Source organism: Pristiophorus japonicus, chromosome 15 (genome assembly GCF_044704955.1).
Source record: "Pristiophorus japonicus isolate sPriJap1 chromosome 15, sPriJap1.hap1, whole genome shotgun sequence".
NCBI lineage: Eukaryota > Metazoa > Chordata > Chondrichthyes > Pristiophoridae > Pristiophorus > Pristiophorus japonicus.
Genome location: NC_091991.1, coordinates 153,220,443 through 153,247,142, shown reverse-complemented (window position 1 = coordinate 153,247,142; position 26,700 = coordinate 153,220,443). Strand labels below are relative to the sequence as shown.

General features: G+C 46.3%; 2 protein-coding genes across 4 annotated transcripts in view; one reads left to right on the top strand and one right to left on the bottom strand.

Annotated features, from left to right (window-relative positions):
* Positions 1 to 131: 131 nt before the first annotated feature.
* Positions 132 to 25,859, bottom strand: nthl1 (nth-like DNA glycosylase 1). 2 transcript variants are annotated; one of them, XR_011596835.1, is made up of 7 exons: positions 24,764 to 25,859; positions 23,855 to 24,025; positions 19,886 to 20,045; positions 9,431 to 9,536; positions 4,364 to 4,441; positions 1,339 to 1,452; positions 132 to 1,157 (listed from the first exon to the last, which is right to left on the bottom strand). XR_011596835.1 is itself a non-coding variant. In XM_070901146.1 (5 exons), exons 1-5 carry the CDS (start codon positions 25,238 to 25,240, stop codon positions 7,626 to 7,628), a joined length of 1,092 nt encoding a protein of 363 aa, XP_070757247.1. In that variant the 5' UTR covers positions 25,241 to 25,853; the 3' UTR covers positions 4,655 to 7,625. The 2 variants fall into 2 exon arrangements, 1 of the variants encoding a protein (XP_070757247.1); XM_070901146.1 differs by lacking the exons at positions 132 to 1,157; positions 1,339 to 1,452; positions 4,364 to 4,441 and adding an exon at positions 4,655 to 7,803 and having other exon boundaries at positions 24,764 to 25,853.
* tsc2 (TSC complex subunit 2) overlaps positions 19,950 to 26,700 on the top strand; it is a 96,076-nt gene continuing 89,325 nt past the window's right edge. For both annotated transcript variants that reach the window (XM_070901132.1, XM_070901131.1), the window contains exon 1: positions 19,950 to 20,053. The gene's annotated coding sequence lies outside the window, so the exon portion shown is untranslated. The remainder of the gene's footprint in view (positions 20,054 to 26,700) is intronic.

Here is a 26,700-nt window from a genome sequence, read left to right as displayed (position 1 = left end):
GGCCATACGTAGGTGCCCCGCAAACAGTAAGGAGAATCGCTCTTCGTTTGGCAGCGTTCGCTTCTTCTTCCAGCTCGTTGGCCACAAAGTATTGGTCAAGTCACTCCACAAAGGTTTCCCAATCATCTCCATCGAAAATTTCTCCAGGATGTCCACTCATCTCTGCACCATTGCGGTGGGGTTCGTCATCTGTATCTCGTCGCCAGTTGTAGTGCATGAATAAAGAGTCAGACCAGATACTGTGAGTTCAAAGTAAAGTGCGACCTTAGTCTTTTATTGCAGGTCTCCAGAGTGCCTCTCCAGCCTGTGAGGCCTCCTTAAGTACAGGTGCTCCCAAGAGATTGTGGGATCCCTTGGAACTCCAACGGATGAGCCCTCTGGTGATTAAACAAGGTATTTACAGGTTTACATCTATAACAGTTTTGGTTTCCATATTTAAGAAAGGACATACTTGCTTTGGAGGCAGTTCAGAGAAGCTTCACTAGGTTGATTCTGGAGATGAGGGGGATGACTTATGAGGAAAGGTTGAGTAGGTTGGGCCTCTACTCATTGGAATTCAGAAGGATGAGAGGTGATCTTATCAAAACGTATAAGATTATGAGGGGAATTGACAAGGTGGATGCAGAGAGGATGTTTCCACTGATAGGGGAGACTAGAACTAGAGTGCATAATCTTAGAATAAGGGGCAGCCCATTTAAAACTGAGATGAGGAGAAATTTCTTCTCTCAAAGGATTGTAAATCTGTGGAATTCGCTGCCTCAGAGAGCTGTGGAAGCTGGGATATTGAATAAATTTAAGGCAGAAATAGACAGTTTCTTAAACGATAAGGGGTTATGGGGAGCGGGCGGGGAAGTGGAGCTGAGTCCATGATCAGATCAGCCATGATCTTATTGAATGGCGGAGCAGGCTCGAGGGGCCGTATGGCCTACTCCTGTTCCTATTTCTTATGTTCTTTAGATATAGCAGTAATCTTCCAATGACGTGCGCTGATTCTCTTCCAGCTGACTACATTTCTTGCGAGTGCCGTTCTTACACTGACATGCTCAAAGGCTCATTAGGGGGAATGTAAACACAGTTGAGGAGAATTCCAGTAATCGATGCTGAATCTGCCAAATAGTTCAGTTTGCTCAGCTCCCATATTCTGAGTTCAGTCAGCACTGAAGGGAAGACAGATTGGAAATTCAGTTGTCGAGCGTCAACACACAAGAAAAAGATTTCTTTCTCCTGTTCGGATTTACACTTGCAATTTGAAAAAAGAAACTGTTCTTTCCTACATCTTGTTCAAACATAAATTTATGACGCGAAGTACATGTTAAGAAAAATATCTGCCATCTATACCTTTGATCTTGCTTTTCCATTTTAGTTTTCTTTTTAAATCAAGTTGATCATCTTAACAGATAATATGATTCCAAGTGTTTTTTGCACAATGACACCATAAATTCATCAAAGAATCTGGAACAACGAAAACACAGCACTTGGTTTAAAGGAAGGTAACATCACAGCGAAAGATTGCAAAAAAAAGGCTTAATTGTACTCTGTGTACTCCGAACTAAAAGTATCTGTCTGCTAACCAACCAAAATTTGGCAGAGTCCCAACATTCCTCAACCATAATAATATGAAAAGGGCTTCGGCAGTGGTGATGGTGGTCAGTGTGCCAATAAAAACCAGCTGCATGCATTCCGCGGGTCTTTGACACGGCTCAAGGTTGGTACAACAAAAAATATATATTTTTAATAAAAGCAGCCACTTAGCAATTGGGTATTTTCTGCGGGCTGGATATCTAGGAATAGTTTGTTTAGCAGTGTTTGAAAGCACAGTTACAGGGAATGACTGCAATGTAAAATATGCTAATTAACAATGAAGGAAAAATTTGCAGGGCTATGGAGAAAGGAATGGGACTAATTGGATAGCACTTTCAAAGAGGTGGCACAGGCATGATGGGCTGAATGGCCTCTTTCTGTACTGTAAAGTTCTGAGAGAAATATTCCATCTGCATGTCAGCCTACTGATTAGAAAGGGTAAAATAACTTGCAATTCTGTATCACCTCTTCCTATTCTCAGAACATCCCAAAATACTAGCGGGCCAAAATTCAGGTGCACCAGAAAGCTGGCACACCCATGAGTTTTGGAGTGGTACTTACCGCTGGAACTCCTGGTGCAGTGAGTAGATCCATTTTCAGGACTTTGACATTTTTTCAGGAAATGGATCACCCAGCTCTACCTGAAAACTACCTCTCTCGATCCCTCCACAGTCTCTAAATTGTCAAACTGCTTGTTCGAGATCCAGTACGAGGGGATCAGAAATTGCCTCCAACTAAGTATTGTGAAGACTGAAGCCATTGTCTTTGGTCCCTGCCACAAACTCCGTTCCCTAGCCACTGACTCCATCCCTCTCCCTGGCAACTGTCTGAGACTGAACCAGACTGTTCGTAACCTTGGCGTCATATTTGACCCCGAGATGAGCTTCCGGCCACCTTTCCGTGCCATCACCAAGGTCGCCTACTTCCATCTCTGAAACATCACTTGACTCCTCCCCTGTCTCAGCTCATCTGCTGCTGAAGCCCTCATCCATGCCTTTGTTACCCGTAGACTTGACTATTCCAATGTTCTCCTGACCGGCCTCCCACATTCTATCGTCCATAAAATTGAGGTCATAATAACTCTGCTGCCAGTGTCCTAACTCGCACCAAGTCCCGTTCACCCGCCACGCAGGTGCTTGCTGACCTGCATTGCCTCCTGGTTAAGCAATGCCTCAATTTTAAAATTCTCATCCTAGTTTTCAAATCCCTCCATGGCCTCACCCCTCCCCATCTCTGTAACCTCCTCTCACAAACCCCCGAGATATCTGCGTTCCTCTAATTCTAGCCTCTTGAGCAGCCTCAATTTTAATTGCTCCACCATTGGTGGTGGGTCTTCAGCTGCCTAGACCCTAAAGCTCTGGAATTCCCTTCCTCGAACAAAATATTGTGAAGACATTACAACAGTGACTACACTCCAAAAGTACTTCATTGGCTATAAAGCGCTTTAAGACATCTGGTGATCGTGAAAGGCGCTATATAAATGCAAGTCTTTCTTTCATGAACCTTCATAAATCCATGCTGACTCTCCCTGACCGCAGATTCTGTGCTTCAGTTTTCTTCTAATAAAGAATGTAAGCGTATATAATTAAACATAAAAAGGCCATGCTGAAACTCTGAGGTTAAGGGGTTATTGAAACTGTAAATATTGCTATCATTACATGGATAGTGATTTTTTTTTCATATTGTAAACCTGTCTTAAATCGGTCTTTGTTTTAGCTATACTACTGTGGTTATTGCAGCATTAAGCGGTCTTCTCTTCTACTAAAAACAGAATAGGAGCAGGAGTAGACCATGTGGCCCCTTGAGCCTGCTTTGCCAATCAATAAGATCATGGCTGATCTTCGACCTCAACTCCACTTTCCCGCCCAATCCCTTAGAGTCCAAAAATCTAATCGATCTCAGCCTTGAATATACTCAACAACTCAACATCCACAGCCCTCCGGGGGTAGAGAATTCCAAAGATTCACAACCCTCTGAGTGAAGAAATTTCCCTTCATCTCAGTCCTAAAGGCTGACCCCTTATCCTGAGACTATGCCCTCTATTTCTAGACTCTCCAGCTAGGGGAAACAGCCTCTCAGCATCTACCCTGCCAAACCCCTTCAGAATCTTCTGTTTCAATGAGATCATCTAAAGCTCCAAGTGCACCATCGTACATGATCTTCCTCATGGTGCTGAAATCAAGACTTCTGTGCACAGTTAGATTCACAAGGCTACAAGAACTGAGAGATTATAACTATCAAGAAAGGCTGAAAAGGCTAGGCTCTTTTCTCTAGAACCCCTCAGCCTTCTAACAGGGGTCTTTAAAATCATGAAGGGGTTTGATCGATGGACGTAGAGGTGTTTCCACTTGTAATGGGAGACAGAAACTGGGGGCCATAAATATAAGATAATCACTAATAAATCCAAAAAGGAATTTAGGAGAAACTTCTTTACCCAGAGTGGTTAGAATGCGGAACTTGCTACCACATGGAGTAGTTGAGGGGAATCTACATAAGTACATGACTGAGAAAGGAATAGGATATGCTGATGGTGAGAGGAAGTAGGTGGGAAGAGGCTCTTGTGGAGCAAAGACCAGTTGGGCCGAACGGGCCTGTTTCTGTGCTGTACATTCTATGTAATTCTGTTTCATACTCCAATTCATTATTTCCCGGGGCTTCCAAACTATAGACCTTACCTCCCTTGATCTTCCCTTTTTCCTATGATTCTGGCCACCACAACCGAAGCTGGAAGTCAACTAAGTACAACTACTTAATTTATTTAGCTTCTCTCCTGCTCTTTTACCTTTGATGGTGATGTTCACTATGGGTTTTGGCCCTTCACATAGGCTTCTCAGTAACAAGAATGGAAGCTACATTTTCACTGGTGGAAAATCAAAACAAAGAATTGTTAGGACAGAGAAGGCTGTATTGTGCAAATTGGCTGCCGTATTTCCTTCATTGCAAGTGACTACAATTCAAAAGTCCTTCATTGGCAGTAAAGAGCTTTGAGACGTCTGGTGGTTGTGAAAAGCGCTATATAAATGCAAGTCTTTTTAAATAAATTTGTATTGGAATTTTTGAAAAATAACTTTTATTAGTCCATTCATATTCATTTTTACAATCTTGTTTCCACACACAGTGGGGCCCTTACAGTTTGACAGCACTGTTCCTTCGAGTTGAGTTTAAATAATATTGCACCACCCGCCCTCCCAGTTCCCCGACTGGGGAACTGGGCTGGACCTCAGCGGACAGTTAAGCCAACTGCAAATAGCCCAGATCTCAATCTTTGGGCTCCGTGCACGCTAACAGCACAAGACACTTATTACCTTCCTTGGCTGCAGACACTCCAATAGGTTTCAGAACATCAGCAACATCACACACTTTGGGTGCACAATTACTTTTGCTGTAAATCATTTAGATTGGCTTTTCTGCCAACTCCAATATATATGTTTTTTTTAAAGCAAACTTTTCCCAAAATAACTGTTGCTGTCTTAAACAAAAGATAGCGAAATTAATTGAGGGAATATGGAGAGATTTGGTTACTCAGCTCCTCTCAATAGCCCCAGCACTCTATGTATGCATGTACTGTTGCTTAATATGCAAGGGCAATTTCAAAACAAATATAAAAGCAGAACTACATAAATGTTCCTTTCACATCTGTGTGATTTAATGTTGAACTGTGGGAAGAATCCAGTTCGCAGGCACTACATCCGTCAGGAGTCAGTACCAACCAGTAGCTTCATTTCACAATATTGAAATAATTGGCCCTACTCTAGAACTTGTATGGGATGTACACTGTATTATGGCTTATGGCTTTCCGGTGGTCGTACTGGTTAATGTGGTTGAAGTGGTCCTGGAGCGATGGTATTGCTGAGGTAGCTTAACAAACTTGCATTGGATTGAACTTAACTAGTGATAGCAGAATATAGACAGACCAGTTAACAACATAATCGTCCAGAAATCAGGTGATATTGACGGAAGAACAGTTAATGTGTTAAAACAGTCCTCTGTCTTGTATTTTAATGAATAAACGGCCTGTCATCTCTGTTAAAATAGTAGCGAGAATAATGACATACGAACATTGGCCGATATTATCCCATCATTTCTAGCTTGGTCTTTTCTTTGGAGGAGGATGGACAGAGGAATCATTGAACGCTGACAATTGTGGCAAAGCAATTACACCAGAAGATGGATATTTTTAGCTTAGCTTCCAGGCTGCTTCCGAACCTTTTATATATGTGCTTTGACTTATCCACTTCTGGCCATTTGCCTTGCTGCGCCTGTTTCCTGTAAGGAGCAAGTCTCGGATGTTTCTTTGCTGGAAACAGTGAGGCGAGTGGTGAGATCACAGAGCTGTTACTGAGTGGAAGGAGAGTGAACTATGTGCTGGGCTCAGTCAGTGCTGAATAGAAAAGGGTGCACGGAAAGGGCACATCACAAAGTCAGCACTGTGCAGAGTGAAGCATCTCTGCCATGTGAAAGATCAACTCGCCCAACCACTCGCATTAAGGCCATTTAAACAAAATAACAGTCCTATTAGTTTTCAGACTCAAATTCTAACCTTCAGAGTGCTGTGCAATCCTCCAGCAAACTTCCAACCCTGAAGTACGTCAACTGGAGTAAGAGAGATGGAAGGGTGAGTTCCCAGCTCTACAGGTCTTGGTAAATTGGGGCAGTGCCTACCTGGCTAGAAAATGGATGCTCAACTATTTGGGTTGTCCCTCGCTTTGCTAACGGTAAGTTGGGGGGGGGGGGGGGGGATTCACAATCTCGGATACTATATTCTTCTTCATAAATTGCAACTGTGCTTTTTAGTGACCTTTTATTGCCACTAAATGTCACTGACATACTTTTTGCAAACACCTCTGCAGTACATCGCAGAAGGTCATCAGTCCTGGCTGATATTTATCCCTCAACCAACATCACTAATTTAGATGATCCGGTCACTATCTCATCGCTGTTTGTGGAAAATTGCTGTGTGCAAATTGACTGCCATGTTTCCTACATTACAACATTGACTGCACTTCAAAAGTACTTCATTGGCCGTAAAGCACTTTGGGACATCCTGAGGCCGTGGAAGGCGCTATAGAAACACAAGTTCTTTCTTTCGGTCAGCTAAAATCAAAACACCAGCGGAAGGAACTGAGATTTCCGACCTCCAATGGGTCGATGTACTCAAGGAGATTGTTGCAAAATGAGAGGTCGTGGGTGGGGGGGGGGGGGGAGGGGAGGTGGTTTGAAAAAATAACATAAAACAAAATCACTGTGCAAACTCACATACTTGTCCTATTAGACTGTTACGGGATGACACCTACAGAGGCTTGTGGACAGGGAAGCTGCCTGCCCCCTCCCCTCTCCTTCCTCAGCTGGGGAATGAAAAAAAAATGTGGACCTGGCACTAGAAGAAGAGTAACTTGTAACGAGGGAGAGGAGAGAGAGAGAGAGATACAAGGAAAAACATAATTTTTTTTTAAATCATTTTTTTTTAAAAAGAACACTGGCCAAAGACAGGCCTGTCAGTGAAGGGTACCCCTACATCTCTGCTTGCTTAAACAAAACCGTACTCCGAACCACAAGATAATTAGGGGCACTAAGTGACAAATGAAATTCTATTTTGTGGTTAACGTGCTCAGTTAAATTCCTGCGCTAGTTAAAGCCTTTAACCCAATTAAGCATAGAGAACAAAAGAATTTAACACAAGTGCGTTAACTGGTGAGCTAGAAGTAGCACCCAGCGGAATTTCAACCACTTGGTTTAACAGTGAGGAATTTAAACATGTGAAACTGCAGATTAGTGTGCGAGATTTGCCTGGCTATGTCAGTATGAGGCACTTGTCACCACACTGTGATAACCGGTCGTACTAAAGATGCATCTTTAGGACCCGCACGCTGCTCTCACTGGGAACAGCATTATTCAATTGTATTCAATGCTCCACCAGCAACTGGAATCCATCAACATCATCAGATACAGTTTTGTTTTAGTTGACTTTGGGACAAACATCTCCCAGTCTTTGAATAATTTATGTCACGTTCTAACATCTAAACACAAGGATTTAATTATTGCTGCTATTGGCACAGCTGATGCGGAGAGTTGGGAGAAAGCCTGGGATTTGTTTTCCTAAGATTGTTCTTGGCCGTGGGACAGATCTCTCTGTTGAGACATCCAGCGCAGCAAGGATTCACTGGCAGGCAGATCTGCTGACCAAAGCCCACCAGCAGCCAGTTGGTCTCGCTCCAGAGGTCCCTGAAAGAGAAGAATGGGGGGGGGGGGGAGGGGGGGGGTAAATAAATGTACCTCATGGTTTGATCCTAAAAACATCAGTTGCATTCCGTCTGAACATGAAATGAGCTGGAGCCAGGGGACTGTTTCAGGGGAGGGGCCACGGACAGATCGGGGGTGGGGGTGTGGATAGTTTAAAAGGAAGCTGTGGATGGATTGAGGGGGATGGGGGACAGGTCAGATCGAAAAGGAGGACCACGGACTGATAGAGGGGAGTGGACAAACCGAGAGGAGATTGGACAAATCGAGGCAGAGGGACCGTAGACAGATCGAGGGTGGGGGCGCTGACGGACCGAGGGGGGGTCGCGGACGGTTCGGGGGGGGGGGGCGCGGACGGATCAGGGGGGGGGCGCGGACGGATCGGTGGGGGGAGGGGTCGCGGATGGATCGGTGGGGGGGGAGGGGTCGCGGACGGACCGAGGGGGGAGGGGTTGCGGGCGGATCGGTGGGGGTGGGGGGTCGCGGACGGATCGGGGGGGTGGGGTCGCGGACGGATCGGGGGGGGGGGGTCGCAGACGGACCGGGGGGGGCAGTTTGGGGTGAACTATGTGAGCTGGTTGTACCCAGTGGGAAGATGCTGCTAGATTCTGTTGCGTTGCTAAAATAAATGTCATCAGAAGAGGAGGAGGGCGGATTTTGATTTCAAATCACCAGCGAGTGTGCAGAGAACCATTCCATACTCAGCTTGCTGCAAGTGAGCAAGTGAAGGCGTAACTAAAGCAACAACCAGAAATAATTACACTCTGCAAAAGGATTAATACAGGCCTGAGTCAGAATGTCATGGGTTCAAGTCCCACTCCAGAGACTTGAGCACATTATGAGGCTGACATTCCAGTGCAGTACTGAGGGAGTGCTGCGCTGTCAGAGGTAGCATCTTTCGGATGAGGCCTTAAACCGAGGCCCCGTTTGTCCTCTCAGGTGGACATAAAAGATTCCATGGGCATATTTGAAGAATAGTGGGGGAGTTCTCACTGGTGTCCTCGCCAATATCTACCCTCAACCAATATCACTAAATCAGTTTAATTGGACATTTTTCTCATTGCCGTTTGTGGGAGATTGCTGTGTGCAAATTGACTACCATGGTTACTAAATTACAACTGTGACTACACGGACTGCAGTGGTTCAAGATTGCGGCTCACCACCAAGGTCAACTGGGGACAGCAATAAATGTTGGCCCTGCCAGTGACACTCATATCCCGAGAATGAATGAAACAAAAAGGTGCAAACCCACATCTCTAACCTCATAGGGGTGCCCCTCTAGTTCAATAGTTGAGAACAGGCTGTTACTTCAGAAAATCGCAAGTGACAACTTGAGGATTGTGCAATTATTCCAGTACTTCCAACTTTCTTTCCCGGTTTCCTGTGGCTCAGTAATTCCTCTCCCTTTTCCTCCCCCAACCAAACAGTATTCCCTACCGCAGGTAACCTGCTCACAAACTTCTACCAATTCTGATACTACCCCAATGTTACGCTGTGTGTGAGGGGCTTTGGCCGATTCTAACCTGCCTTCACTGAGCACTTCTCTGCCTGCACTACAAGCACGATCCGTCTCTCTGCTGCATTTAGACATCTCCTCCCCAATCCCAGTTACCGTGGCATCCATTCCTCCAATGCCAGTCTGCTTTGCTCCGGAGTTTTGGTCTCTTTTTTGACCCACTTCAGTCGGTTTGAGATCCTGTGCACGTGGGTGTCTACACCTGCAAAAATCAAACGGACGAGGATTAAATGTGCTGGCAGCAGACGGGTGCTGGGGCAAGATTCAACACTGGCCAAGGGTGTACATCAAACCAAGTCAAACAGCAGCGCCATGTTACAAGTTTTGGATCTGCATTAGATATCCTCATGGTTCACCAGTGCTGGCCACCCCCCATAAGTGCCGCTGCAACTTAGAGTCAGCAATGTGCTCGCACGGCCCAAAAATCTAACCTTACACAACAAGAAGGATCTGACCGGGATATTGCGTGGGCAACTTCAACCTAACCTGCCAGTCAGGAAACTGACGAGTTTGGGTGCAACGTTGGTTTTACACCACATCTGACCAAAGTTAGAGGAGAGCAATATTGTAAAACCAGCATTCCACTCGATCCTGTGGGATTCCTGCCCGGCACGTTCAGCTAAAATGACCCCCCCCTGTGTCTTTCTCACATGTCCTCATACGTGCTTCTCCAATCTTCCAGTAAGCAGACGGAAAACACTTCAGTGAGACGAGGCCACAAATTAATCTTCAGAAAGTAAGTGAACAAATATAATCAATTTTCACATCAAAAATAAGAAAAATATTAAAGCACGTGGCCCTGACTCAGTTAGTGAGTTAAATACACCTGTAGACTTGGCAACGGCATTGAAACAGACCATGGCTTACGTGGGCTTGGGCAGCACTAGTCTGACAAATGGCTGGTTAGATCCCCCTCGCCCTTCTCTCAGCAGACCTTCCCAATCAACTGAACATCAACCGCAGTCCTAAATGTTCCAGTTAACTCAGAGTTCACAGCCTTTGGGGAGTGATAATTCCAGATATCCTCTATCCATTGTGTGAAAAGTGCTGCCTGATTTCACTCCCGAATGGTCTAGCTCTAATTTTGAGATTGTGCCCCCTTGTTCTGGACCCCACCCCCCCCACCCCCAGAGGAAATACTTTCTCTGTATTTACTCTGACAAATCCTTTTGTCATTTAAACACCTCGATTAGATTACCCCCAACCTTCTAAACTCAAGGGAACAAAAGGCAAATTTATGCAACCTGTCCTCATAATTTAACCCTCCGAGCCCTGGGATCATTCTGGTGACTCTGTGCTGTACCCCAATGAGGTGTGGTGCCCAAAACTGAACGCAGTTCTCCAGGTGGAGTCTCCCCAAGGCTCTGTACATCTGAAGCATAACTACCTCCTCATTCTACTCCAGCACTCTTGAGACATATGCCAACATTCCACGAGCTTTTTTGTACAGATGCACGAGCTTTTAGTTATTTGTGCACCCCGACACCCAAATCCCTTTGTTCCTCCACAGTTCCTAGTCTCTCACCATTAAGAAAGTATTCTGATTTTTCTGTCTTGGATCCAAAGTGGATGACCTCGCATGTCCCCAAACTCCATCTGCCATCGTTTTGCTCACTCAATCTGTCTATGTCCCATTGTAACTTTTTGCTCCAGTCCACACTGTGCTTCCTCACCCAGTGTGATTTGTAAGCTTAAGGCATGCAAGAAAATATGTCTTTCTTGGATCCAAAGCGGTTTGTCTATCTATCTCTTATCAATCTATCTGGTAAGTCCACAAATTAGCTGCTGAGCTAAAATAACAAGAAACCAACTTAGCTCTTCCAGTTAGAATCTACTGCCAATGAATTTGCATCTCAGCTTGCATTTCTTTTACATGAAATTGCACCCAAAAGCGCTTGAAATTGTGCTGGTTAGGGAAGACTAAAGCCATTGTTTTCGGTCCCCGCCACAAACTGCGTTCCCTAGCCACTGACTCCATCCCTCTCCCCAACATCTGTCGGAGGCTGAACCAGACTGTTCGCAACCTTGGTGTCATATTTGACCCTGAAATGAGCTTCCAACCATATATCCGTGGCATCACTAAGACTGCCTATTTCCACCTCCATAACACCGCCCGTCTCTGCCCCTGCCTTAGCTCATCCGCTGCTGAAACTCTCATCCATAACTTTGTTATCACTAGACTTGACTATTCCAATGCTCTCCTGGCTGGCCTCCCACATTCTACCCCAGGCAAACTTGAGGTCATTAAAAACTCTGCTGCCCATGTCCTAACTCGCACCAAGTCCCGCTCACCCATCACCCCTGCGCTCGCTGACCTACATTGGCTCCAGGTTAAGCAACACCTCGATTTCAAAAATTCTCATCCTTGTTTTCAAATCCCTCCATGACCTCACCCCTCCCTATCTCTGTAATCTCCTCCACCCCTCCTCCTCCTCCCCCTCCCTCCCTCCTCCTCCATCTCCTCCTCCTCCCTCCCTCCTCCTCCTCCTCCCCCCCTCGCCCCTTCCTCCTCCTGCCCCTTCCTCCTCCTCCCCCCTCTCCTCGCCGAGATATCTGTGCTCCCCAAATTCTGCCCTCCTGAGCATCCCCGATTATAATCGCTGAACCATCGGTGGCCGCGTCTTCTGTTGCCCAGGCCCTAAGCTCTGGAACCCCTCCCTAAACCTCTACCTCTCTACCACTCTTTCCTCCTTTAAGACGCTCCTTAAAACCTACCTCTTTGACCAAGCTTTTGGTTAGCTGCCCTAATTTCTTCTTAAGTGGCTCGGTGTCAAATTTTTTGTCTCTTAATACTCCAGTGAATCACCTTGGGACATTTTACTATGTTAAAGGTGCTATATATTCTTGGTTCAAGTTTCTGCTAAAAAATCATTTGCATAATCACAAACTCAAAATCTTCCTTGAACCAGTGCAATCAGGTAGCGTTATAGAACGTAATCGGTTATATATTTTTCTTTACATAAACAAGCATTCCTTGATGGATTGAGGAGTGGTAAACTAGTGCAGTTTTATTAATACAGCTGAAAATGGGTTAATCACCAAAAATAAGTATTATTAATGAGTGTAAAGCAACGTTCCCGCTGAGCTCAGTGGTCTGGAGGTCCCATGCAGGCCACTCACCGGCTTTACAATGGAAATTACCACTCATGCACGAAACATTGAATGGGCCACACAGCCAGTTAAAGGGCCCTCACACCAAGTATAAACTCCAGGGAACATTGGTGTCCAGTCCTCCACCTGTGACTAACCCAATTTAAAATCACTGAAAATGAATGAACAAAAGACTATTACTGCACTATTTACTGCTTTCATTGGTCGGTTTCATCGTAAATTAAATATTTTTTGCTATGAGAAATTTTTTAAAATGTGCCTACTAGTGCCTGTACGCCTAAGAAAATGAGTGCAATTTGAAGAGCCTTTCCGACCCAATGCAATCAGCGGAAACACCCCTGATCCAGCTAATTGAATCTTAGGGGACATAGTCTTAGAATAAGGGGCAGCCCATTTAAAACTGAGATGAAGAGAAATTTCTTCTCTGAGGGTTGTAAATCTGTGGCATTCTCTGCCCCAGGGAGCTGTGGAGACTGGGTCATTGAATATATTTAAGGTGGAGATAGACATATTTTTGAGCGATAAGGGAGTAAAGGGTTATGGGGAGCAGGCGGGAAAGTGGAGCTGAGCCCAAGATCAGATCAGCCATGATCTTATTGAATGGTGGAGCAGGCTCGAGGGGCCAAATGACCTATTCCTGCTCCTATTTCTTATAGAAACATACAAACATAGTAAATAGTAAATGGGGTACTGAGGTTGATCATGCAACCTCAGTACCCCACCCCTGCCTTCTCTCCATACCCTCTGATCCCTTTAGCCATAAGGGCCATATTTTGAATATGTCCAACAAACTGGACTCAACAACTTTCTGTAGCAGAGAATTCCATAGGTACACAACTCTGGGTGAAAAAGTTTCTACTCATCTCGGTCCTAAATGGCTTACCCCTTATCTTTAGACTGTGACCCCTGGTTCTGGACTTCCCCAACATCAAGAACATTCTTCCTGCATCTAACCTGTCCAGTCCCGTCAAAAATTTTATAAGTTTCTATGAGATCCCCTCTCATTCTTCTAAATTCCAGTGGGTATAAGCCTAGTCGATCCAGTCTTTCCTCATATGTCAGTCCTGCCATCCTGGGAATCAGTCTGGTGAACCTTCGCCGCACTCCCTCAATAGCAAGAATGTCCTTACTCAGATTAGGAGACCAAAACTGCACACAATACTCAAAGTATGGTCTCACCAAGGCCCTGTACAACTGCAATAAGACCTCCCTGCTCCTATACTCAAATCCCCTTGTTATGAAGGCCAGCATGCCATTTGCTCTTTTTACTGCATGCTGTACCTGCATGCCTACCTTCAATGACTGATGTACCATGACACCCAGGTCTCGTTGCACCTCCCCTTTTGCTAATCTGTCACCATTCAGATAATAATCTGCTTTCCTGTTTTTGCCACCAAAGTGGATAACCTCACATTTATCCACATTACACTGCATCTGTCATGCATTTGCCCATTCACCTAACCTGTCCAAGTCCCCCTGCAGCCTCTTAGCATCCTCCTCGCAGCTCACGCTGCCACCCAGGTTAGTGTCATCTGCAAACTTGGAGATATTACACTCAATTCTTTCGTCTAAATCATTAATGTATATTGTAAACAGCTGGGGTCCCAGCACTGAACCCTGCGGCCCCCCACTAGTCACTGCCTGCCATTCTGAAAAGGACCCGTTTATTCCCACTCTTGGCTTCCTGTCTGCCAACCAGTTCTCTATCCACGTCAATACATTACCCCCAATACCATGTGCCTTAATTTTGCACACTAATCTGTTATGTGGGACCTTGTCAAAAGCCTTTTGAAAGTCCAAATACACCACATCCACTGGTTCTCCCTTGTCCACTCTACTAGTTACATCCTCAAAAAATTCTAGAAGATTTGTCAAGCATGATTTCCCTTTCATAAATCCATGCTGACTTGGACCAATCCTGTCACTGCTTTCCGAATGCGCTGCTAATACATCTTTAATAATTGATTCCAACATTTTCCCCACCACCGATGTCAGGCTAACCGGTCTATAATTCCCTGTTTTCTCTCTCTCTCCTTTTTTTTTAAAAAGTGGGGTTACATTAGCTACCCTCCAATCCATAGCAAATGAACCAGAGTCCATGGAATGTTGGAAAATGACCACCAATGCATTTACTATTTCTCGGGTCACTTCCTTATGTACTCTGGGATGCAGACTATCAGGCCCTGGGGATTTATCAGCCTTCAGTCCCATCAATTTCCCCAACACCATTTCCTGACTAATAAGGATTTCGCTCAGTTTCCCCTTCTCGCTAGACCCTCGGTCCGCTAGTATTTTCAGGAGGTTATTCGTGTCTTCTTTAGTGAAGACAGAACCAAAGTATATGTTCAATTGGTCTGCCATTTCCTTGTTTCTTATGAAGCAGCATAAAAGATTGGGAAACTCGAATGCCAGTGTTTTTGGGCTTAGAATTCTCCGATCTTCTGGATTTATTAAAATCTGCTTGGAAAGAAAACTGGAGGTAGGGCAGCATTGGAAAGCACAGAGTGTGTGAGACAGCCTCATTTTGAGGCATCGGATCTACACGGATCAACGAGCAGCTGTTATGGCTGAGAGAGTGAGTAAAAAAATGGTATGTTTTATTTGAAAACAGCTGACCTTCGCTTAATATATTCAAAAAGGAGTTAGATGAGGTCCTTACTACTAGGGGGATCAAGGGGTATGGCGAGAAAGCAGGAATGGGGTATTGAAGTTGAATGTTCAGCCATGAACTCATTGAATGGCGGTGCAGGCTAGAAGGGCCGAATGGCCTACTCCTGCACCTATTTTCTATGTTTCTATGTCTATGTTAATGCTCGTGTTGCGAGGACACATGCGTCAGTGTTACTCTTCCCGGGAATCTGCCTGACGGAGACCTCATGTTGCACAGCCTGCCTTGCCACAACGTAACACGCTTCTGCTGCACGGATAAAACTCCCCCGCCGCCCCAGATACATTCAGGGAGAAACAAGAAAATAGCAGATACTCCAACCGAGCTATTTGCACAGTCCTCCAAAAAGGAAGAGAAAGTTTACCGGTCGCTTTCCAGTGGCGGATGTGACCTGGAATTTTTCCATGGAGGACAATGGGTTTGTTGTGTTGAAAAATTGCTCGCTTTCTGCTGGCAAAACATTTTGTTCGGAGCCCGTACTTACTTTTGTGCAGATACGCACCGCCCACTGTCTATCTGCTGCATGGAGAATGCTTGAAACAGCCCAATCGAGACCAAATCAGCTCTGCTGCGATAGCGATGCCCTGTTACAACAGCGACTACCCCTCAAAAGCACTTTATTGGTTGTAAAGCACTTTAGAATGTCCAGAGATCAGGAAAGGCACTATCTAAATGCAAGTTCGCTTTCTTTTCCACCGGTCGCTGTTTACAGCTGCACGTTGCTCGATGGGACTAACTTTGTGCGTGTGGTTGAGTTGATGAGAAGCCTTGTTGTCCCTCTCACATAAAAGGGAGCTCCTGGAGCAAGTCAGCACCTCCTGCGTTCCCTGCCCTTAGTCACAGCTGTTTTGTGGTCTCATTTGAGGAGGTACTGGCCCTCTGACTGTTTGCCTCCTACATGCCATCCCCCAACATCAGTCACGATCTCGCTTGCGGCCAATCCTGTAGCAAACCGCTCTGAGAGGACATCACTGCAGCTCCAGTTTGCCACCAATTTTCTACCCTTCCCTTCTAAAGACTTTGATTCCTCACTGGGGGGACGGTACCCATATCTTCTGGGTGCCAATGTTTCCCCCAATTTTTTTTTGGGGGGGGGGGGGGGACAGGGGGTGCGGTTTCTTTAATGGACTGCGCACCCATTTAAAATTTCGCGCAAGCGCAGAATGTCCCATGAAAAGCTGGTGATCGGTCTGCGCGGCCGCACAGATTAATAGGAACATTGCTGGATGCCCTTCACTACCTTGCAGAAGTGCCAATTCACACGAGTCTGCATAGCGAGCTTCGGCAGGTTATTTGACCAAAGGACATTACAGCCACGTTATATCCTTTTACAAGGATGATACCAGAACTGAGAGATTAAAACCATCAGGAAAGGCTGAACAGACTCTGGGAATCTTTTCTCGAGAAAAGGAGACCAAGGGTTGACCTAATAGAAGTCTTTAAAACTATGAAAGGGTTTGATAGGATAGACGTAGAGAAGATGTTTCTACTTGTGCAGGAATCCAAAACGAGGGATCAGAATTATAAGACAGTCACTAATAAATCGATAAGGAATTCAGGAGAAACTTCTTTACACAGAGAGCAGTGAGAATGTGGAACTTGCTACCACAGATGAATAGCTTAGATGGCTGCAAGGGAAAGCTAGACAAGTACATGAGGGAGAATGCAATAGAACGATATGCAAATAAGATGAGATGAAGAGCGAGGGGAAGAGGCTGGTGTGGAGCATAAATACCAGCAGAGATCAGTTGGGCTGATTGGCCTGTGCTGTAAATTCTATGTGGTCCTGCCTTGCCCAGCCTGCACACAAATGCCCTTCCAGCAGTGGGTGCTATTCTGTTCAGGTTTGGAAACCCTGGCCAATTACATCCTCCCCAGCCCATGAGCGCTGACACCAATTACAGCGCTTCTACCACCAGCCTGGCTCAGCTAACTGAGGACTGAATCTAGAACCTGTCTGCTCCGCATAACTCAGCTACTCCCTGCCTTAACCAGCAAGCTCTTGCCTCGGTGTTTCCACAGATACATGGGAACTCCATCACCTGCAAGTTCCCCTCCAAGTTACACACCATCCTGACTTGGAAGTATATTGCCATTCCTTCATCGTCGCTGGGTCAAAAGCCTGGAACTCCCTCCCTAACAGCACTGTGGGAGTACCTTCACCACAAGGATTGCAACGGTTCAAGAAGGCGGCTTTTCACCACCTTTTCAAGGGCAATTAAGGATGGGCAATAAATGCCGGCCTTGCCAGCGACGCCCACATCCCTTGAACGAATACATTGCTTTTAAATTGTAGATTTTACAGACAATTCCCATGATCAGCAGCTGTGTCGAGGAGTGGTGCTCACCGGGAATGCTGGCCGGCTAAGCGGCGGTCCGGCTAACCGGTGGCCCGGCTCGCGTTATCCCATCCGGCACTCCCTGCGAACACGCCAGGAGCGACGGGACAGGAAATCAGGCTTTAATGTTGAGCAGCTATAGAACGCAGCAGTGCCAACAACAGAGGAGCAATACACAGGGAATAAAACCTTTGACAACTGACAACCTTTTAATGGGCAGCACTCTCGCCTCGGAGTCAGAAGATCGTGGGTTCGAGTCCCACTCCAGAGACCAGAGCACAAAATCTAGGCTGACATCCCGGAGCAGGCCAGGGAGCGGAAGGAGCAGCGTGGAGGCATACCACACCAGGGAGCAGCACGTGCTGGAGCAGGAGAACAACGGCAGTGAAAAGGGACGTCACCAAGATCCAGGTCAGTGATTGGAGCACGTGCAGATACTGAAGGAGCGGCGAGGTTGGGGTGAAGGAGCGGCGAGAGACTGCAGAGGCATGTGATCGGAGCCCAGGAGAGGCGTGAGTTCGGGGCCCAGAAGAGGCGAGGGCCCAGGGGCAGCACGGACCAGCCCACACTGCGATATGTGTCCGCACTAGGTCCACGCAGCAGAGCTGGTCTCCAGTCGTCTTGGTTAACCCTTGCCACTGGACCAAGACCTAGCTCTGTCAAACCCATGTGGTGGCTGGTGTGCAACGGTGACTACATGTTAAAAAAATCCATGCACAGGCATCTTCCACCCTTCAGAATTTAGTTCGGACCTGGAATTGTAAGTCCATCATTGAAACACCTGTGAACTTTTTGATGCGGAAGCAAGTCATCCTCGATTCGAGGGACTGCCTATGAATGAATGAAATACTGAGGGAGTGCTGCACTGCCGGAGGTGCCGTCTTTCGGATGAGGCGTTAAAACAAGGTCCCATCTGCTCTCTCGGGTGGATGTAATAGACCCATGGCACTATTTCAAAGAACAGGGGAGTTCTCCCTGGTGTCCTGGCAAGTATTTATCCCTCAACAAAGACCAGTAAAACAGATGATCTCGTCATCATCACACTGTCGTTTCTGGGATCTTGCTGTGCACAGGAGCTGCTGATCATGGGGATCGCCTGTTATAGCTACATTTTTTTTTATGTATTCCTTCATGGGAGGTGGGCATCGCTGGCAAGGCCAGCATTTATTGCCCATCCCTAATTGTCCGAGAAGGTGATGGTGAGCCGCCTTCTTGAACCGCTGCAGTCCGTGTGGTGAAGGTACTCCCACAATTCTGTGTTTCCTACATGACAACAGTTCAAAAGAACAGGTGAAATGGCTGTAATTGGGATGTGCAGAGGTTGTGAAAGGGGCTAGATAAATGCAAGTCCTTCTTTGTTCTTACTTAGCCACAGAACAAAGTTATCTGACCTATGCACAAGCTTTCTCTACTCAAGGTCAGCTTTTCAGTACTGCAGTGCACCAGTCTAGGAGGCCAATCTTGACACAAACCCAGCCTACATGGTCAGGAAGGGCTTCACTTCACAGTTCACCTTTTTGACATGAAATGCAAAGCCAATGGGTGAAAGACTTGCAAAGAAAGGATTGCATTTATATTGCGATTTCACAACCTCAGAGCTTCCCTCAGCACTGCACGGTCAGTCTGGATTATGCGCTCATGTCTCTGTCGCGGGGCTTGAACCATGATCTTGTGACGGAGGAGGAAGTGGTACCCGCTACACTACGGCCAACACCTCACCTGGACTGGCATTTGTACAGTTGCCAATCCTCCAATTTACAAAATGGCTGCATTAATACTTAAGAGCCACCAGATTTTTTTGTATCATTTGACGTATTTAGTTCCAAATATTTGAGGGGTCCATTCCCTGAACTGACTCTGTACCAGTTTATGCCTCAACACTCGCATGGAAGTTCCTAGAATTCTCCTATCTCTTCCACCTGGTATCCAGAGAAAGATCAAGTTGTACCGCCCCCGTACAAGCTGCATGACCAATTCAATTCATTACACATTTAAGAGAGAGAACTGCTCAGTTTCAAACTGCACTGGGAGAATGTGCAAAGCTTTTGCTTCAAACATGGCTTTCAAGCAGCAAAAGAGCTTTCTGACTGCTTCACCCATTAGAGTCTTCAATTACAAATTGTAGGCAGTTTGTTTATTGATGTGTTCCGTCACAGGAACATGCAGCGTCAGTTTCACTGGGCTAGCAGGAGCCCACAAGACATGAACATGGAGTTCAGTCTGCACCACGGCACCACCCAGTGGCATGAATTGCACTTTCAGCATCATTCTGATTACAGTGACGTTGGAGTGGGAGGTCTCCCTATATTTTCCTACAGCCCTCAACCACCTGGCTTCTGGGACACTGCTATAATGGCCATAAAGCAGCATGCAGCTGGCCTACCTAGCCTGACCCCTTGGTTTCATGCTGTTACTGGTGTCCTAGGTACTTACTGATGCCAGACACGTTGTTCCACGCTAACTTCATGACGAGATGGGCCATCTTCGGTCCCACTCCTGGAAGTTTCAGCAGTTCTCTGACACTACTGGGAATGTCGCCATTGTACTGCTCCTTCAGGATCGCCGTGGTCTGTTTGATGTACTTCACTTTGCTCTGCACAGGTAAGTCACATCATGAATAAGATGCAAAAATAACAACGATCTATCCATTCATCATATGAAAAGTAGGATGCAGCATATTTCAAAGGAAGTTGGCAGAGGTGGGTGGGTTGGAAAGGAAGCGGATAGGACTGCCAACTGGCAGGGTTTCTCATTGGCGCTGCTGGGTTTCTGAAATTGCCAGCATTCTCCCAGCAATATAACTTGGGTAGGCAGGGTCAGCTGTGGCTCAGTGGGTAGCACACTCACCTCAGAGTCAGAAAGTTGTGGCTTCAAGTCTCCAGCGACTCGAGCACAAAAAAAAAATCTAGGCTGACACTCCAGTGCAGTACTGAGGGAGCACTGCACTGTCGGAGGTGCCGTCTTTCGGATGAGACGTTAAACCGAGGCCCCGTCTGCTCTCTCAAGTGAATGTAAAAGACCCTATGGCACTCTTTTGAAGAAGAGCAGAGGAGTTATCCCCGGTGTCCTGGCCAATATTTATCCCTCAATCAACATGACAAAAAAAAAAACAGATTATCTGGTCATTATCATATTGCTGTTTGTGAGAGCTTGCTTGTGTGCAAATTGGCTGCTGCGCTTACAACATTACAACAGTGACTACACTCCAAAAGTACTTCAATGGCTGTAAAGCACTTTGAGACGTCCGGTGGTCATGAAAGGCACTATATAAATGCAAGTCTTTCTTTAGGTATATATAACAGGCACTTTCTGAACATGTCAGAAAAAGACAGCAGCTTTCTCAATATTAATTCTCTGAACCACTCCGGCTCGGTCCTCAGCCTCCTACACTGTTCCAATAAAGCTCAACGTATAGTCAAGGACCAGCAAGTCATCTTTCTATTAGGCAGTTTACAGCCTTCGGTTCAACAATTTCAGTTCAACAATTTGGGACGGCAGCTGTTGTTGATTCTGCCATTCCCACTTACATCTCCTCTGGAGCCATCTTTTCTTTCTTTACCTGTCCCATTACCATCTCCTTTTGCCTTGCACCATCATCCCTTTTGTCATTTAATCACCCTATCACAGACCTTCCTTTTTGTTTTTTCCTCCCCTTCCCACTTTCCCTGCCTCTGCACTTGCTTAAAACATGTCACATCTCTAACTTTTTGCAGTTCTGACAAAAGGTCATCGGTCTGAAACGTCAACGGTTTCTCTCTCCGCAGGTGCTGCCTTACCTGCTGAGCATTTCCAGCATTTTCTGCTTTTATTTCAGATTTCCAGCATCCGCAGTATTTCGCTTTTGTGCTAATATCACTTGATGCGGATCGGTCAAATTTTGGTTCATAATCACTCCTGTGAAGCACCTTAGGATATCTTGCTACATTAAAGGTGCTATAAAAATACAAGTTGTTGTTGAATAGGCTATTCAGTCCCTCGAGCTGGTTCCGCAATTCAATTAGATCTCAACTTTATTTACCCAAATGTCACTTACGTCCTGTAACGGCATCCACACCTGCCCCCTCACCAAGCCAATTTGTTGATAACACCAGAACTGCTATAAAAGGTCGTATCCTCTGGCTCACTATGAGCAATGCCTCGTAGGTCTAGTATACAATTGTCAACGATTTAATAAAGCCAACTGGCCCAATGAGGGGTCAGAGGGTCTAGTAAGGAGGAACTGAGGGAAATCCTTATTAGTTGGGAAATTGTGTTGGGGAAATTGATGGGATTGAAGGCTGATAAATCCCCAGGGCCTGATGGTCTGCATCCCAGAGTACTTAAGGAGGTGGCCTTGGAAATAGCTGATGCATTGCCAGTCATTTTCCAACATTCCATAGACTCTGGATCAGTTCCTATGGAGTAGAGGGTAGCCAATGTAACCCCACTTTTTAAAGAAGGAGGGAGAGAGAAAACAGGGAATTATAGACCGATCAGCCTGACATCAGTAGTGGGTAAAGTGATGGAATCAATTATTAAGGATGTCATAGCAGCGCATTTGGAAAGAGGTGACATGATAGATCCAAGTCAGCATGGATTTGTGAAAGGGAAATCATGCTTGACAAATCTTCTGGAATTTTTTGAGGATGTTTCCAGTAGAGTGGACAAGGGCGAACCAGTTGATGTGGTGTATTTGGACTTTCAGAAGGCTTTCGACAAGGTCCCACACAAGAGATTAATGTGCAAAGTTAAAGCACATGGGATTGGGGGTAGTGTGCTGACGTGGATTGAGAACTGGTTGTCAGACAGGAAGCAAAGAGTAGGAGTAAATGGGTACTTTTCAGAATGGCAGGCAGTGACTAGTGGGGTACCGCAAGGTTCTGTGCTGGGGCCCCAGCTGTTTACATTGTACATTAATGATTTAGACAAGGGGATTAAATGTAGTATCTCCAAATTTGCAGATGACACTAAGTTGGGTGGCAGTGTGAGCTGCGAGGAGGACGCTATGAGGCTGCAGAGTGACTTGAATAGGTTAGGTGAGTGGGCAAATGCATGGCAGATGAAGTATAATATGGATAAATGTGAGGTTATCCACTTTGGTGGTAAAAACAGAGAGACAGACTATTATCTGAATGGTGACAGATTAGGAAAAGGGGAGGTGCAACGAGACCTGGGTGTCATGGTACATCAGTCATTGAAGGTTGAAGGTTGCAGCAGGCGGTTAAGAAAGCAAATGGCATGTTGGCCTTCATAGCGAGGGGATTTGAGTACAGGGGCAGGGAGGTGTTGCTACAGTTGTACAGGGCTTTGGTGAGGCCACACCTGGAGTATTGTGTACAGTTTTGGTCTCCTAACCTGAGGAAGGACATTCTTGCTATTGAGGGAGTGCAGCGAAGGTTCACCAGACTGATTCCCGGGATGGCGGGACTGACCGATCAAGAAAGACTGGATCAACTGGGCTTGTATTCACTGGAGTTCAGAAGAATGAGAGGGGACCTCATAGAAACCTTTAAAATTCTGACAGAGTTAGACAGGTTAGATACAGGAAGAATGTTCCCAATGTTGGGGAAGTCCAGAACCAGGGGACACAGTCTAAGGATAAAGGGGTAAGCCATTTAGGACCGAGATGAGGAGGAACTTCTTCACCCAGAGAGTGGTGAACCTGTGGAATTCTCTACCACAGAAAGTTGTTGAGGCCAATTCACTAAATATATTCAAAAAGGAGTTAGATGTAGTCCTTACTACTAGGGGGATCAAGAGGTATGGCGAGAAAGCAGGAATGGGGTACTGAAGTTGCATGTTCAGCCATGAACTCATTGAATGGCGGTGCAGGCTCGAAGGGCCGAATGGCTTACTCCTGCACCTATATTCTATGTTTCTAATGAGACTGGCCCTGGATGGGGCTAGTGACCAGCAGGAAGGATCAGTAAATGCCTGTAAAGTGCTCTAGGATGTAAACACACTGTACTTAGAGAGCAGAGGCACAGAAAATTAAATATTAAAATCTAATCAGCTCTAGAACTTTCCTCGGGATAATTCAAGCAAATTGTGCCCTGCAGCTCTCAGTAAATATCAACATGAAACCATAAAAAAACCCCGAAAACTCAATCACGTACTTTGAAATGATCAGAGCTCAAATTCAAACACCTTGCATTTATATAGTGCCTTTAACATAGTAAAACGTCTTAAGGCACTTCATAGGAGCGATTATCAAACAAAATTTGATTCCGTTCACCTTAGGACAGCTTGGTCAAAGAGGTAGATTTTAAGGAGCGTCTTTAGTGGGGGGAGGAAATTCCAGAGTTTAGGGCCTAGGCAACTGAAGGCATAGCTGCCAATGGTGGGGCAATGAAAATCCGGGTTCTGTATATGGGAAGCTATTCAGTTGTAAAATACTTAAGCTGCAAGTATTGGTGGACTAACCCTCCAGAATCCGACTGGATAGATGAGTTCCCCGAGTGTCTTATCCTCCATCTTGAGAATGTTTTCCACAGTCAAGCCGTGCTCTCTGAGCCGTTTCATAGCTGCGTATGTCACCTGATCTTTGGTCTGGCTGGACAGCATGAGTGACAAAAGCACCTGATACCTCATGACCTACAAAATTCCGTAAAGACATATCAAAATAATCAGTGGCAACACAAACATAAAGCAAACAATTTTCTACCTTCAACTTTTATCTTAAGTTTCAAAATTTGCCTTTGATAAATATCTAAGATGAAGGAGACTTATGGGGCATTTTCTCCCCCTTTTTCTTCCCTGGTCTCCTGAAGGTGATGATTCAGAGTGGGCTACAGTTCTACAGCTGCTGCCCAAAATCCGGCAGAATAGCCCACCATCGTCTCTCAACCCAAACGGCAAGTGCAGAGTATCTGACCGTGAAGGACATCATGTGCCAGTTGTGGCTCAGTGGGTCGCACTCTCACCTCTGAGTCAGAAGGCTGTGGGTTCAAGTCTCACTCCAGAGACCCGAACACAAAATCTGAGCTGACACTCCCAGTGCGGTGCTGAGGAGGTGCTGCACTGCCGGAGGTGCCATCTTTCGAATGAGACTTTAAACCGAGGCTCCGTTCACCACATCTCGGGTGGACATAAAAGTTCCCAGGGCAGGCGCCCTCGCCAACATCCGTCAACCAACACCGAAAACAGATGATCGGGTCATTCATTGCTGTATGTGAGAGCTTACTGTGGGCAAATTGGCTGCCATTTCAAGAGTGACTACACTTCAAAAATACTTCATTAGCTGAGAGGCACGTTGGGAGGTCCTGAAAGGCGCTATATAAATACAAGTTATTTCTCTATGAAACCACAAGTGTTAGGGTTCCATTGATTTACCTGCAGGGCTGCAGTTTTGTCAAAGCATTGCTCAGCTCCCATGTGATCTACAGGCGCGTCTCTGCCCTTCCTCATCTCCCAGATATTGTCCAACTGCTCTCTCCAGTCCTTGGGTTCCCATTTGGCCTTTGTGTCCTCAGTGGAGGAAGCAGTCTGCGCCTCGCTAGTGATTTGGGTCGAACAGCTCACAGTCTGGACGCTTTTCCTCTTCTGTCTCGGTGCATTTCTGGGGGGAGAGCCTGCAGCTTGGGTCCGCGTCGCTGTTCTGGCCGTGTCCTGGCTGGGATAGCCGGGCTGCACCACTGCATCGCTGCATTCCGGTGTCCCACTGCCTGTCCCGGGCTGGGGCAGCCTGTTGGGGCTCCTTGCGAACTTGGAGCCCTGGTTCCGTCCCCTGCCCCCAGCGGCGGCGCACACTTGCCGGCTCATGTTCCGAGTCAATACCCCCGATGCAAAGTAAGGCGAAGTGGAAGCCATGGCGCTTGCTTTGCCCACCAGGCTCTGCTGGAGATGAAGCGAGAGGCGCGGGGTCGCGGCCCCCTTTAACTCCAGCTGATGAAATGTATCAATTCGAGGGAAAGTCGCAAAATTCGGCTCGCGCGCGGGGTCTCCCCCCGGGAATCCGGACTGGGATCAGCGCACTCTGACCAGCTTCAACCCCATTTCCAATTCACTGCCTTCCAGTTTGCGGTGGGACATGCACAGCACGGAAGGGAATGAACCTCCAAGGGCCGAAAGGCCATTTCCCATCCATGGTGTTTCGTTATTAACGCGAGAACGTGTGTCTGATCTGATGTCCCTCGATACTGTAGGCCCAGTCACTGTTTACTCTTTGCTCCCTCTGCTGTGCCATCCATGTACACGCAGCCATAGCTCCAGTTATTATCACCTGTACAGCAAGTGCAGTGTCTACTTGTAGCTCTTTTCGGACCAGCACGGACACGATGGACCGAATGGCCTCCTGTGCGGTAATTTTCTATGATTCTATGTGATCCAGTGTAACGCGAAATGGCACGGTGCAGAGTAGATTTAAAGCTCCGTGGCTGATGGAAGACGGAACTTGGCTCACACAGAACTCTTAACAAACAGCCGGTGCTTCTTACATCAGTTCGGACTTTTTTTTTCATACAGAGAAGATAGGAGACGGAGCAGGGAAACCAAACCTTGGTCTCCCCCTACCACGCAGGACAGAGGGAGCCCCACCATCTCCCGCTCCAAAAATTATATAATGTTATGTACAGATCTTCCAACTGTCAGTCAGTGGAATGACATTCGCTCATTTGGCTTTAATAATAGAACAGACTCCCACGGAAGGTTTGGTCAAATGTCAGCAACTTATGTGGCGCAGTGGAAGTGTGCTGGGCCCATAACCCAGAGGTCAATGGATCAAACCCATTTTCTGTTAGCTGTAAAGTAAACTTTTCCCGTGTGGTGGCTGGTGTGCAACGGTCACCACACGTTAAAAAAATCCACGCACTGGCATCTTCCACCCCCTCAATTGGAGTTCAGGACTGGAACATCTGGTCCTTCATTGAAACATCTGTGAACTCATGTGGAAGCAAGTCATCCTCGTTTGAGGGACTGCCTATGATGATGATTTATTGTAGGGCTTTTAGAAAGAAAGAACTTGCATTTCTATAGTGACTTTCATGCTCACAGGATGTCCCAAATGCTTTACAGCAATTAAGTACTTTTTTCAAGTACACAGCAAGCTCCCACAAACAAATAAATAAATGACCTGATTGTATCAGTTAGTTGATGGATACCTATTAGCTAGGACACAAAGGGAACGCCCTGCTCTTCAAATATTTTAACGTCCACCTTAGAGGGCAGACAGGGTCTCAATTTAATATCTCATTCGAAAGATAGCTCCTCCGACAGTGCAGCACTCCCTCAGTACTACATTGAGATGTCAGACTAGATTTTGTGTTCAAATC